General features: G+C 36.7%; 1 protein-coding gene across 3 annotated transcripts in view; it reads right to left on the bottom strand.

The window, feature by feature from the left end:
* The window catches only part of LOC107090887 (transcription factor SOX-6-like), a 154,598-nt gene that overhangs the window by 40,723 nt on the left and 101,791 nt on the right, over window positions 1–12,084 (bottom strand). For all 3 annotated transcript variants that reach the window (XM_015384497.1, XM_015384499.1, XM_015384498.1), the window contains one exon: window positions 2,987–3,107. In XM_015384497.1, coding sequence (XP_015239983.1) covers window positions 2,987–3,107 — 121 coding nt within the window. The remainder of the gene's footprint in view (window positions 1–2,986; window positions 3,108–12,084) is intronic.

Below are 12,084 nucleotides of genomic sequence, written 5' to 3'. Positions count from 1 at the left end.
CATTCTGTTTGCAGCCTTGTGGGAGCATGTGCCTGACAAGTAGAACTAAACGGAGATTGTTTGGTATGAACTATGGAGGCTTGGTGCAAACCTGTGTCAGGAGATCACCTGGAGGAATGTACTGAGAGGAATGTGAAGGACTAGGAGGATGCAAAGAAAGCAGGTGGTGCATAGAATCCTGCAAAAACAAGACTGCATATCATGCGTGACTTTGGGCGAAGGTGCGGCACTGAAAAGAAGTTGCTGAGGTCCTTTGAGGAAAAATAGGAACTTCTTAACTTGCTGTTTGTGTTTCTTACATAGATTAAAGAATGTTCACAATATTATTTTAAATTCTATGTTTTGCCATGTTCCCCTAAAAACAATGTCATTTAATAGGATTATGTTTGCATCACAGAGGATTCAATGTGAAGCAGAAAGAAAGTTCATAACTGGCTTAATAATAACTTCAGAGTAGGAATGCCCAAAGTCGGTCTTTGGGGCAGCTGTCCTGCAGGTTTTAGAGGTTTCTCTGCCTCAGCACAGCTGATTGTGATGATTGTAGTTCAGCAAAAGCTTTTTATTTCGCTATCAATGAAAATCAGCTATGCTAGAGGAGAAAACCTCTAAAACCTGCAGGACAGCGGCCCTCAAGGACTGACTAAGGGCATGCCTGATCTAGTGCATCTCAATTTGAATCTTGCCACCGATTCTTCCTTATATAGGCCTTGTCTGTAGCTCCCTGTTAACCTCTGCACCCACATGGATGGTCAATCATCTTGCAAGATCCCAATTTAGCTCTTGGCCCAGCTTTTCTCACCCATCTCCACCCTCATTCTCAGTCCCACTCATCCTCTGGCTTATTCCACCACCAGTGTCTGGGCCCTGGGGAAAGATTACTCTAATCCTATTCTAGGTTCCTCATCCATGTGTATCTGCATTTGCAGCATCAACATCTCATTAAAGTTATTTTGTTTATATCTTCATGTGCTTCTGTCTCTTTGAACCCCAGTCGGCCTCGGCAGATGGCCGCTCGCACTGAGCCTGGTTCTACTGGAGGTTTCTCTCTGTTTAAAGGGAGTTTTCCTCTCCACCGTTGCTACATGTGTGCTTAGTGTGAGAGATTACAGAGATTCAATGAGTCCTCGCAATCAGCTGCTTTTCTTTAGATAGAAATATTTTAAAGAATATTATTGTGATACCTGTATAAATAAATTTAATATTTTCTAATTGCAACTTTTCTCTGTGTGAGTCTCTCCAGGTTGAATTGCATGTATGCAAATAGGAAGACAGAATTCTGCATAAAGTGCACATGCATCATAAATACTTGTACGAGCAGTTTTGTTTAAACACATGCATGTAAACTGCTTTCCGATCACATTTTAAGGTTCTATGGGTGCAGATTCAATATCACGAGGCTCCAGTATGTCACCACCATCAGTCCATGCTCCGTAGATTCTCTCCTACTCTACTGTGAGCGCGTTTCTGTGGTTCATGTCAACTTTTATCACTTTGAGGGTAGAACCTACCTGAGAAAGTAAACTGCCTATGTTTGGCTACATTTCAGTAAATCCTGCCTTTTAATACTACTGTTTTCGTCCTAGTTGCAGCTCATCCTCAGGCTAATTCTTGTTCTTTTCAAGAGTAGAATTTCATATCCAACAGAATCTCACCTGATCATCTTATGAACACAATGCTGGACATTACAAAGAAAATTAAAAAGAAAAAAGCCTGCTGATGGGGGGGGGGACGAGCGGGTCAGGTGGCCCAGCGTAGAGAGGGGTGGCTAAATCAGCCCTCTCCATTTATGCCCAAGAGTTTTTGGGGGGTTTTTTCCTAAACAATACTGCTTAATCCCTAAGTTACATAGAATATTACTATCACAATTATCACTGTCTTCTGATCATCCACTGCAGTATTGGGGAAGTACCTCCACCTGCCATTCCTTCTAAGGTATGGAGAGCTAAAACTACCAAATATTTAACAGACCAAAAAGTGGCAAAATGCCTATATGTAAATGTAAAAATGTCAGTGTTACTTGGGATGCATGCATTAAATATTTAAATATTTTTTTTAATCCTTAATAAATAAATAATAACATTTTGGTAATTATTTCATTGACTATTAAAAAGGTTACGCTTTGAGATATATATTTTAGGCATGACCTCATTCATAGATTGATCAATCCAGACTTTACACACACAGAAACACATATATATTATTTTGGTGTCTTTTAAAATCAGGGCTCTGCTTTCTTGCTGGTTACTTCAATAGACAGAGGCTCAAACCTTAACAGGGATTTCTCATAGAGACTGGCGAGCAGCTTCCTGCTGCTCCAGAGCGCAGAGGAGATTGGGTCCCAGAGCAGGCTCAATAGCTGATTAATGCACAATATACTCATGAAATCAGGTGCACATCAGCACATGTTTAATGCAGTTTAATGACTAAATGCATATTTTACCAATAATTTTCCGAAATTTACAGGGCAGGTTTAGCCTCCCTAGTATCACTTAAATCAGGTTTATTTTGTTATGTTCAGGAAATGTTTAGTAAGACTTCTGCATCTGATGACAAAAGAGTAAAGAAAAAATTATTTAGAAAATATTGTCAAATCTTTTTTCTCAATGCTATAAAATCAAACGATTTAAAACATACAGATGTTTGTGGTTTTAACTTATCACCTGAAAAGCAGAAATCAAACTAAGCAAGACAGCATTTGTATACGCAAGTTCAAATATATAGGAATGTTAATGTGCAAAATCTTGCTTTTGCTTTTATTCTGCTTTTTTTTTTGTTCTACTTTATTATCTAATTCATGTAAAGCACTTTAAATTGTGCATGTACTGAATTATGCTGTACAAATAAACTTGCCTTGCATTGATCATGAAGTGAACATGCAAGGTTTGTAAATCACTTTGCACCCAACAGAAGTCATTACTATCGATTCAAGGGAGTTCCTGTGTCTGTATGTTTCACATTGGAGATTTAGGAGGTCATTAATATATACCTGGCTTGTTGTACATGTTGGGTGGGAAGAGGAAGCCTTGCTGTGCAGCGGCGGCAGCAGCCAGAGAGCGCTGGTCGTGAGGGAACAGAGGGATCATCAGAGGAGGCATGTGACCCTGGACCTGAGGGGAAATCGGACCAAGAGAGAGAAGCAGAGATTAAACCATAAAAGGTATCTTAAAACACCTTGATGACTATGATTCATGCAGCCAGACATATATAACAGATGCATTTGATCAACAATTTCCAGCTGAGAATGCAAAGTTAAAATGAATTAAAATGCATTTAACTCAGCACACTTTGAACAGAAATTGAGTTTATTTATTGTGGGGGGGGGGTTTAATTACTACAGAAAAAGTGTGGTAAACTACTGGTGTTTTTGTCATACAATGGTTCAAAAACACATTTCATGATTTACTCCTCTCCCCGCTAATGGTAATCCATTTTTTTCTTTCCTCTTAACTATAATACTGTAATGCGTTTTCAAATGTATAAAAAATGTCCTTTGTGCCCTACAGTTCATCTGAAATTCGGCAGCAACATGTCACTAGAAGGACTCTAATTTATCCTCTTTTAATGGATAATTTTACAAATCCTGACTTAAAATTTCAAGTTCATACCGTGTCACTAGAATATTAAAACCTCATACTCCAACTCAAGATCAGCAAAGAAAAAGCAACTCATGGCACTAAGATGTAGATACAAAATAAAGACTACTCTTTCTGTTGAAATAGCTTCTTTTGTTTTGACTTTGACTTGAGAGTCTGGGCTAATTAAACAGCAGCTAAAGTCATTTTTATACAAACATGCTTTTCTTCAAGATCTAATGAAACAGTGTTAATAGTCTGTATTATTTAATTAGTCTGTGTTTTTACTCTGCTTTTCATGCCTTTGTTTTAATGCTCTATCTTTGTGAAGCACTTTTATGTACTATTTGTGAAAGGTTTTGTGAGAAAGAGTTAAAAAAAACATGTATTTTGTGCCTTACATATTATTTCAATGCTGGCTTTTGTTATAATGCCTTTATTTTTGAAAATGTTTTTAGGTTTTTTGTATGACTCTGTATGCAAACTTAACAAAAATGCCAGAAACATGAAGGTCAGAGAGTAAAAGAAAGAACATAAGGGAGGAAAACTTTAAACGAAAAATGTCAAGTGTCAGAAAAAAAGTGAAAGACAGAAGTGAAAAAGGTGAAAGGTGAAAATAAAAATGCAAAGAAATAACCAAGCCGTGTGGAAAGCAAACGTTAATTTTTTTTTTTTAAATGTATGTCTAAAAAGTAAAAGTCAATTACAGGGAAATATTTAAAAACAAAAAGACATCAAGATGGGAGATTAATATCAAAAAATGCCACAAAAGCGGATGTTACTAAAGGAATAGGTACATCATGTAAAAATGCTTGAGATTAAAAAACAAAAAAACCTTATAAGCGGTTTTTCTTTTAAATGAAAATTTAAAAGAAAAACAAACCAAACAACTAATAAAGATGTGTATTCCTAAACCCCTTAGTGTTACCGTGTTGAACAAAATGCCTTTATAACAACAGAGGGGCTAAAGACTTCATGTCGGCTTGAAAGACTTAAAAACAGCGTTTGACTGAGTTACGATGCTGACGACTCCAGCTGAAGGCAGCATATCAAAGATGACCCTTCAGGAATCTATTAGTGTTGGCTGTACTTTCCCTTCTCTCTCTTACCCCCCGTCTCATCCTTTTTTCTTTTCATATATTTTGGTCTAAAAAAAAAAAAAAAGCCACCCTTTAATCACCTCAAACTTTTCTTCTACTCTTGTTTTTTTTTTTTTTTTATTTTTTTTTCTATTTTACTCTTGTTCATTTTTAATCCTTTATGGTTGGGATGTTTTTGCATTAAAAAAATTTGCCAATTTCACAGATTTGCAACCCTGTTGAGAGTAAAGGTCAAAAATTTTAATAAGGAGTGCAAAGGATAAATAGCTACAGACTTGCCACCCTTAAAAAAATGCAAATAATTGCTTGATTCTATTTGGATTTATAAATATAAAGTGAAGTAATTGCAATTGATTTTAAATTAATAGCTTTTTGAAATAATTAATTACTTTATTCCTTGTTTGAAATGTATTTTAATACCGGTAATTTTATTGGACATTTAATTGTGACCATATAATTACTGCAATTTATATTCATTACCATCCAGAATGTTTATATCCTTCCTTTATTGTATTGTTTCAACTAATCCTGCAGAATACTTACACAAGTACAATAAAATACAGCATTAAAAACCATAACATTGGTACAAAATATGAAACAAAAAAAAAAGGTTTGTAGTAACTACTTACATTTACTTAGTTACATTTAGTTAAGTAAGTTTTAAAGGGAAAAAAAAGTTTTAGGGGTAGGTGTATTTTGCTGTACTTTTCAGTTTAACTTAAGTAATATTCTTGGGAGAATATCGCTACTTTTTACTTTTACTGCATTTTTATGACTTATTTTAAATGCATCTTTAAGACACCAGAGTTTGGTGTATCTGGTTCAATCGTTTTAATAGCAGTTTTTGGCTACTCTACCCAACTCTGAAGTGCTTTAGGAACAGATCAAGGAGTAACAACGCCCCACCTACAACATTTTAGGAGGCTTAAACTTAAGATTTATCAAGTAAGAGAAAACAACCCTCTATGTATCGTTTTGATAATTCTTTGGGTTAATTAGCAGATTAAAAAATGCCCAACTCTGTTCATCCTTTACTCTCCTGCTCAGCAAAAAACTGTTTTCATTAAAGATTTTACAGCTAAACATAAGCTTGGATGTAAAGAGTGAGGGTAGATGTCATCACAGAGTAAAAATGTACATACAGTGTATAATGATTTTTTTTTTTTTTACACAATATTATTACCCGTTCTCACTGAAACCAGTGACTTAACACTTTGCCACGTGTTCTTATGCTGTATGTTGTCGGTCAGATCATCACTCATTTATGAGGTCTTTGTCCGACTTTCTATCCGCTTTCTCCTCCTTCTGTTTCGTTGCATTTTCTTATTTGTATAACTAAACATATTTTGCTTTTTCTGGTAAAACTACCACAAAGTCAAACTATTTTTTTTTTCTTTTTTACCAGTTTATTGCTATTTAAATAGATTAATCTCCTTTAAAAGCAGTTCACTGATGACCCAGAGCCTGCTGAACCGTCGATAAAGTTCATGATAAGCGTTCAAAGCTTTGCAATCATTATGTCTCTGCTATGCTACAGTGTTATGCCGCTGAATTAGTTAATTAAGATGCCTCTCCTCTGGGATGTTAATGTGTGCAGCAGAGAGGTTTAAAGAGCATGACTAAACAGGGACTTACAGACGGATGAACAGAATCCTTTTTGACTGGTTTGTGCTTTCTGAAGCACCAGAATGATTATTATGATGTTATGATTATTATATCAACAGAAATGTAATTACCATAGCTTTGATGCTAAATAAATATTGCAAATATTTAAAAATGCAAAAAAATAATACAAAGATAACCAGTTACCCCATAATTATAGACAAAGAGCAATTTGTTGACAGTCCTGGTACAGAAAAAATGTATAATCCATCTATATAAAAAAAAATATAGAGCTTAATTTGCATGATTTTGTTTAATGGGGAGTATTCTTTGTGTAAAGAAAAACCTCAATATTTCTATCTCCTCCTAGAGGCTTAAAGACTGAGATCCTCATGGAAGAGGTGGAAAACAACTTTTTTAATTTACAGAATGAGTACAATAGGTTTTTTTATTCAGGTATCCAGGTGTTTCAGAGTTAAACCGACACACAGCATCACTCATCCTCCACCTAAATTAATAGTGTGAATGTTCTTTTTTTACTGAACATCACAGCCTTAGGGATGAGGTTTCATGTGGTCATACTCAAAGATTTAATTACCTGAATTACAACAAAGATATATACGGTATATATATTTTGCAATACTGCTGATATAAAAAATTAAGAAGACACTGATAATGATTACCAACGGGTTCCTCCTCCTTTCTTTTTTATCCTAACATATATGGCCTACACGTATAAATCAATCTTACTGAAACAAAACGCATTAATAACACCAACATTGTATGCAGAGAATCCAACATTTACAGCGTTGATTGATTGATTGATTGATTGATTGATTGATTGATTGATTGATTGATTGATTGATTGATTGATTGATTGATTGATTGACTTTATTGATCTCAGTGGAGAAATTTACTTGTTACATCAGCTCAAAAAGTCAAAGGAGAAGAAGAATGTGCCAAAGGAAGAAAAAGGTGCATGGGCTATATACTGATATACAGTGTGTGCACATATGACACCTTTTTTCTTTTTTTCTTTCTTTTTTATAGTAGAATTGTTATACAGGGTTATTGCACAGGGAGTTTAAGTGGGTATTTACATAGATGAATATTTATATTTTAAGTTATTGAACTGCATGTTAAATATAGAGAAACAGGTTATTGCACAGGTTATTGAACAAGTAAAACTGTGTGTTAGTGTAAAAAAAGATGCAAAACATACATTAGATAGGTACCTATCTTATGTATGTTTTTTGCACTTACGATGGCTTTAATTAGACCTTTCAACATTACCCTTAGAAAGAAAACCATCCTTCACAAGAAAATTCCCATTCCTATCTTCCACATGTGGTCCCTAGTTCCCACATAAAATGTGAAAATCACATGTGAAATTCGTGAAAAGTTTCTGCAATGAGATTGTGTTTTCACTGTTATATCGACAGACTGCCTACTGCAGACAGAACCACTTAGATCACCCTTAAAAAGATCAATATCTTCTGAGACATGCAGATGTTAGCAATGCACTGCTGGGGCATTCCTCTACATACATATATTCATACATTCATACCCTCCCATAAAGATAAGAAGTCTAACGCCTTATGACGTGTGAGAGAAGAAAAACTAGTCTGTTTCTAAATGGCTAAATACACAAAAAAAAAAGAGTGAGTATTGGAGTGTGTGATCGTGTGTGTGTGTGTGTGTGTGTGTGGGTTGGGGGGGTGTTGAAGCAGGATTGGAGAAGGGGGTATGGAGTAGGACAAAATGCTCCCATTCATTGTGCTCCTCTGGGAACACTAGGACTGACTGGGGCAGCTTCTCCAGCGCAAACACACAAAGATCTCCTTTTACCAAGGGGAGGGGTGGGGGGTGCTACTGGATGAATGGACGGAGAAGGTGGGGCAGCGGTGGGCCCCCCTCTGCTTAGGCCCTAAGAAAACAGGGAGTCCCCCGTACTCTAACTGCCCACCAGACATACACTGACATACACACCTTAGCAGCATGGAGCATGTGTACACACTCAGAATTAATGGCGCTGTTGTTCGAAGGGCAGCAAGGTTAGCCGGGCCAACGGGCATGTATGTGCTACGTCTTTATGTAGACATGATTAAGAAGGGGCGAGGAGAAAGAAAAATATGCCGTTGTCTGGCAGGTAGGCACACAGCTATGTGAGTGTGACACTTGACTTGGTCTATCGCTTAGAATAAGGGGTCTGCTACCTGCAAGTGGCTCTTTGGAGTTTCCACAGTGGCTCTCGATGTCTTTGGGGAAGGATAGGGAAAATAAAACAGTTCTGTTTTCAGCAAAAAATAAGAAAAAAAAATCATTACATCACTTTTCTAATTCATTTTGTTTTCAAGAAATGACAGCTTTAAATTTCCACAATAGAATGACATCGAGAGAACCAAAAGTGTAGTTTTAGACCTATTTTCTTTTCAGAAGTTTGGAAACAACAGCATGTGCCTTTTTTAACGGACAGGTGATAACATCATGGTTTAACAGGTTAAACACCATCAAAATGCTACTCTTTCCCTAGCTTTGGGGTTTCTTGATATATATCAGCAATCCTGCCTGAGGTTTGGACAAACAGAACACCACTGTGTGTAATGTGGACATGGGTCTTCCCTAGTCAGTACAGGAATTATCTCATATAGTCATTAACTTGTATAATAGTAAGTACAATCTCTTAGTATTAAAACATCCTAGTATTACTAAAAGCACTAAAGCACGTTCAAATGAAATTACTCTTAATTAAAAACACCTATAATTTATTGAAAAATATGTAATAATTTCATATTTAAAGCTACAGTGTGTAATTTTCAGCAACATCTAACGTCCAGACTGCAGACCGCAGCAACATGAACATCTCCCCCCCACTGCTTCTCCCCCCCAACAGTACGGCGAGCGTTACGGGACAAAATGTCTTCCGCGACGTCCGCATCACCTACCTTCTCAAGTGATGAGGTTTGTTTACATAGATAATTTTACAGATAGTATTTCATTTGTCTGTGTGTTCAGTACCGTCTCAGTTCATCTCTCTCAACTTGCCGTAGTTACTTTCGAGCGTAATGGGCGATCTCGCAATCGCTAGTTTGTTGGCTCTGCGCTGCCGTAGCGCAAAGATGTCTGCCTCCATGGCTGCGAGACCCGCTCCTATGTAATTATAAATAACGAATTGTAAGGCAACGCAAATAGTAAGGTTAAGAGGCTGAGCTCGTAGATGATGATAAATAACATAGTTATGTATAATATATTACATTTCTGACTGTATATCCCTGTAATTATTACACACTGTAGCTGTAAAGTATTTCAGCAGTTTGAGTTCTGAATATGACCAGACTTTCCCTTTTAAGTTAATACTGCTTCTTTAGTTGCTATTTATGCAACTAAGAGGAAAACAAAAGAAATGTATTTTGTAGGACTTAAAAGTTTTGTTCAGTGTGTTTTTTCCCTGTATTTGTTTTATTAAATAACAGCAAACAAATGTCACATATTATAATAGATAATTTTACCTAGGGTTGTTGTGATGTGGGGCTGCACAGTAAAGCAGTGAGTAGAACTGCTGCCTTGCAGCAAGAAGGTTCTAGGTTTGATTCCCAGGTCCGGGGTCTTTCTGCATGGAGTTTGCATGTTCTCCATGTTCATGCGTAGGTTCTCTCCGGTTACTCTGGCTTCCTCCCACAGTCCAAAAACATGACTGAATGGTTGTTAGTCCTGTTTGTCTCTGTCTGTTTGTCTCTGTGTTTCCCTATGATAGACTGACGACCTGTCCAAGGTTTACCCCGCTTCTTGCCCATTGACAGCTGGAGATTCAGAACCTGTTGCGACCCCAGCAGGTATAGGTGTGATGGAAAATGGACGGACGGATATTTAAAGAAAAGATTAATAATACTGCATGACATATGTGGAGATAGGCACATAGGAAACTACACAATCTTGATCTCACATGAGATCAACTTGCAGCAGCTGAAAATTACCAAGTCTGCTGCTTTAAAAAGAAATGTTCATTTCAGGTTTAGCTACAGTGAAACTGTCTTTTTGACTTTTAGCAGGAGTCCTTTGATAAAAACAGTTGTCTTTCTTTGTTGATGAGGTGGAGTGCCACTTCACTCAGTCAGTCTGTAAATGTCTTTGAGCGGTTCTTGGTGTTTTGACTTGTTTTTGCAGATCCAAACTAACATGTTAAAACACTACAGCAGATCAAGGGAAGCCAGGAACTTGTTCTGCAAAGTAAAATTATTGTTTTTGTCAAAGGTAGCTGGTGGCATGGGGGAGGTGAAAACAACTGAAAGTGTCCTGCTGAAAAGAACAAAAAAAAAAAAGTTTTTCATTTTTCTCACTTTAGAAGTGAATTATTTCTCCTGAGGGCTTCTCTGTGTTTGAATCTTTGCCAGTTACTCTCCCTCATTCCACATCCACACCCTCAAAGTTTTCGCTTCATACCATCGTATTTTGACATATTTAGGCTATATTTATTAATCATTTTAACTTAAAAAAATTAGGTAACTAAACTCAATAAATAAATAATATATCAAAATGTATTAGTAAAGAAAAACATGAGCTAGACATTAAAACTAGACATTTAGTTTGATGAATTCCTAAATTTTAAGTGATGTGAACATGCTGGTAAAATTGAACAAGAGATAAGCTAAAAAGGTCTGAAACAAGTTTTTTTTATCAAATAAACAAGAGGAATACACCAAAAGCATATAATAAAAAATAAATTTGCCCCAAAGAAATCCTAAAGTACCACCAAGGGACCGACAGAAAGGTCCTTTGCTCTACAGTAAAACACAAAAGGAAGACTGAAGTTTTCAGTCAAAATGTAGATTAATTCTTTTTGATAAGTCTAAAATCTATCACTAAATAATAAGGCCAAGACACCAAAGTACAATTACACATTGGAGCTTTAACCATTTTGGTTCTACTGATAATTTTGCTGGACTATGACAACAATTAGTCATAAATATGCTTAAATCTAATATATAACTGAATGTAGTTGTATATTATTTACAACAAATTTTAGAATATGCAAACATAAGGGCAGCAGATCCTTAAATAAATAAAAAAGTGGGTCTGACCTCTAACAAACCGACCGAACAGTGGGTGAACCTGCTTATAGATGACACCATATTTTCCAACACTAGCTAATGATATAAAAGAATAGGAAGCAACTATTCTAAAATGTATGGAAGGCAACTTCCTCAGACAAGAGGACACTGCCACATCAAATTGAAAGATGTATAAAAGGAATAAAGCAGGTGAACTCAATCGTCAACATGGGCTTTGCAGTGCGGTCTAAAGGCTGTGTGTGCTGACTTGGAGAGTGTGTATCCATCTAACAGCCTCCTAAAGGGTTCTGGTGCACATTTTTAAGTGAGTGGATTGCTCTGCTTGTGCTTGTCTGGAGCTCTGACAGGAGAAGAGCTTTTGGCTCCAATTCAGACAGTTAAAACAGCTGAATCACAGAGGGCCAAAAACTATCAGGACTAATAAAATAGGTAATTATTTAGTCCTCATAGACTCTTGTTCAAAGTACAAGGCATATCAATCAATATGATCAATCGCTTTGTAAACAGCCCAACAGGAAGGGGTAAGAATATCAAAATCATAGCGCAGGATACAACCAGCAAAATAAGAAAACAGGAGAGGAGAACGTAGAGTCAGAAAAGACGGAGGAGGGTGGGTGAAGGAGGAGACAGAGGAGTTATAAATGAAGTACAGAGAGGAGGAGGAGGAGTGCGGCTTTGCAGTCATTAATTAGCCCGTTAGCTAGGGCCCAGGCGGTGCGGTTAGGGCCTGCGTCTTTGTGG

The sequence above is a fragment of the Cyprinodon variegatus genome, unplaced genomic scaffold (genome assembly GCF_000732505.1).
Source record: "Cyprinodon variegatus isolate N-32 unplaced genomic scaffold, C_variegatus-1.0 Scaffold314, whole genome shotgun sequence".
NCBI classification, from domain to species: Eukaryota; Metazoa; Chordata; class Actinopteri; order Cyprinodontiformes; family Cyprinodontidae; genus Cyprinodon; species Cyprinodon variegatus.
This window is presented reverse-complemented; position numbering and strand designations above follow the sequence as displayed.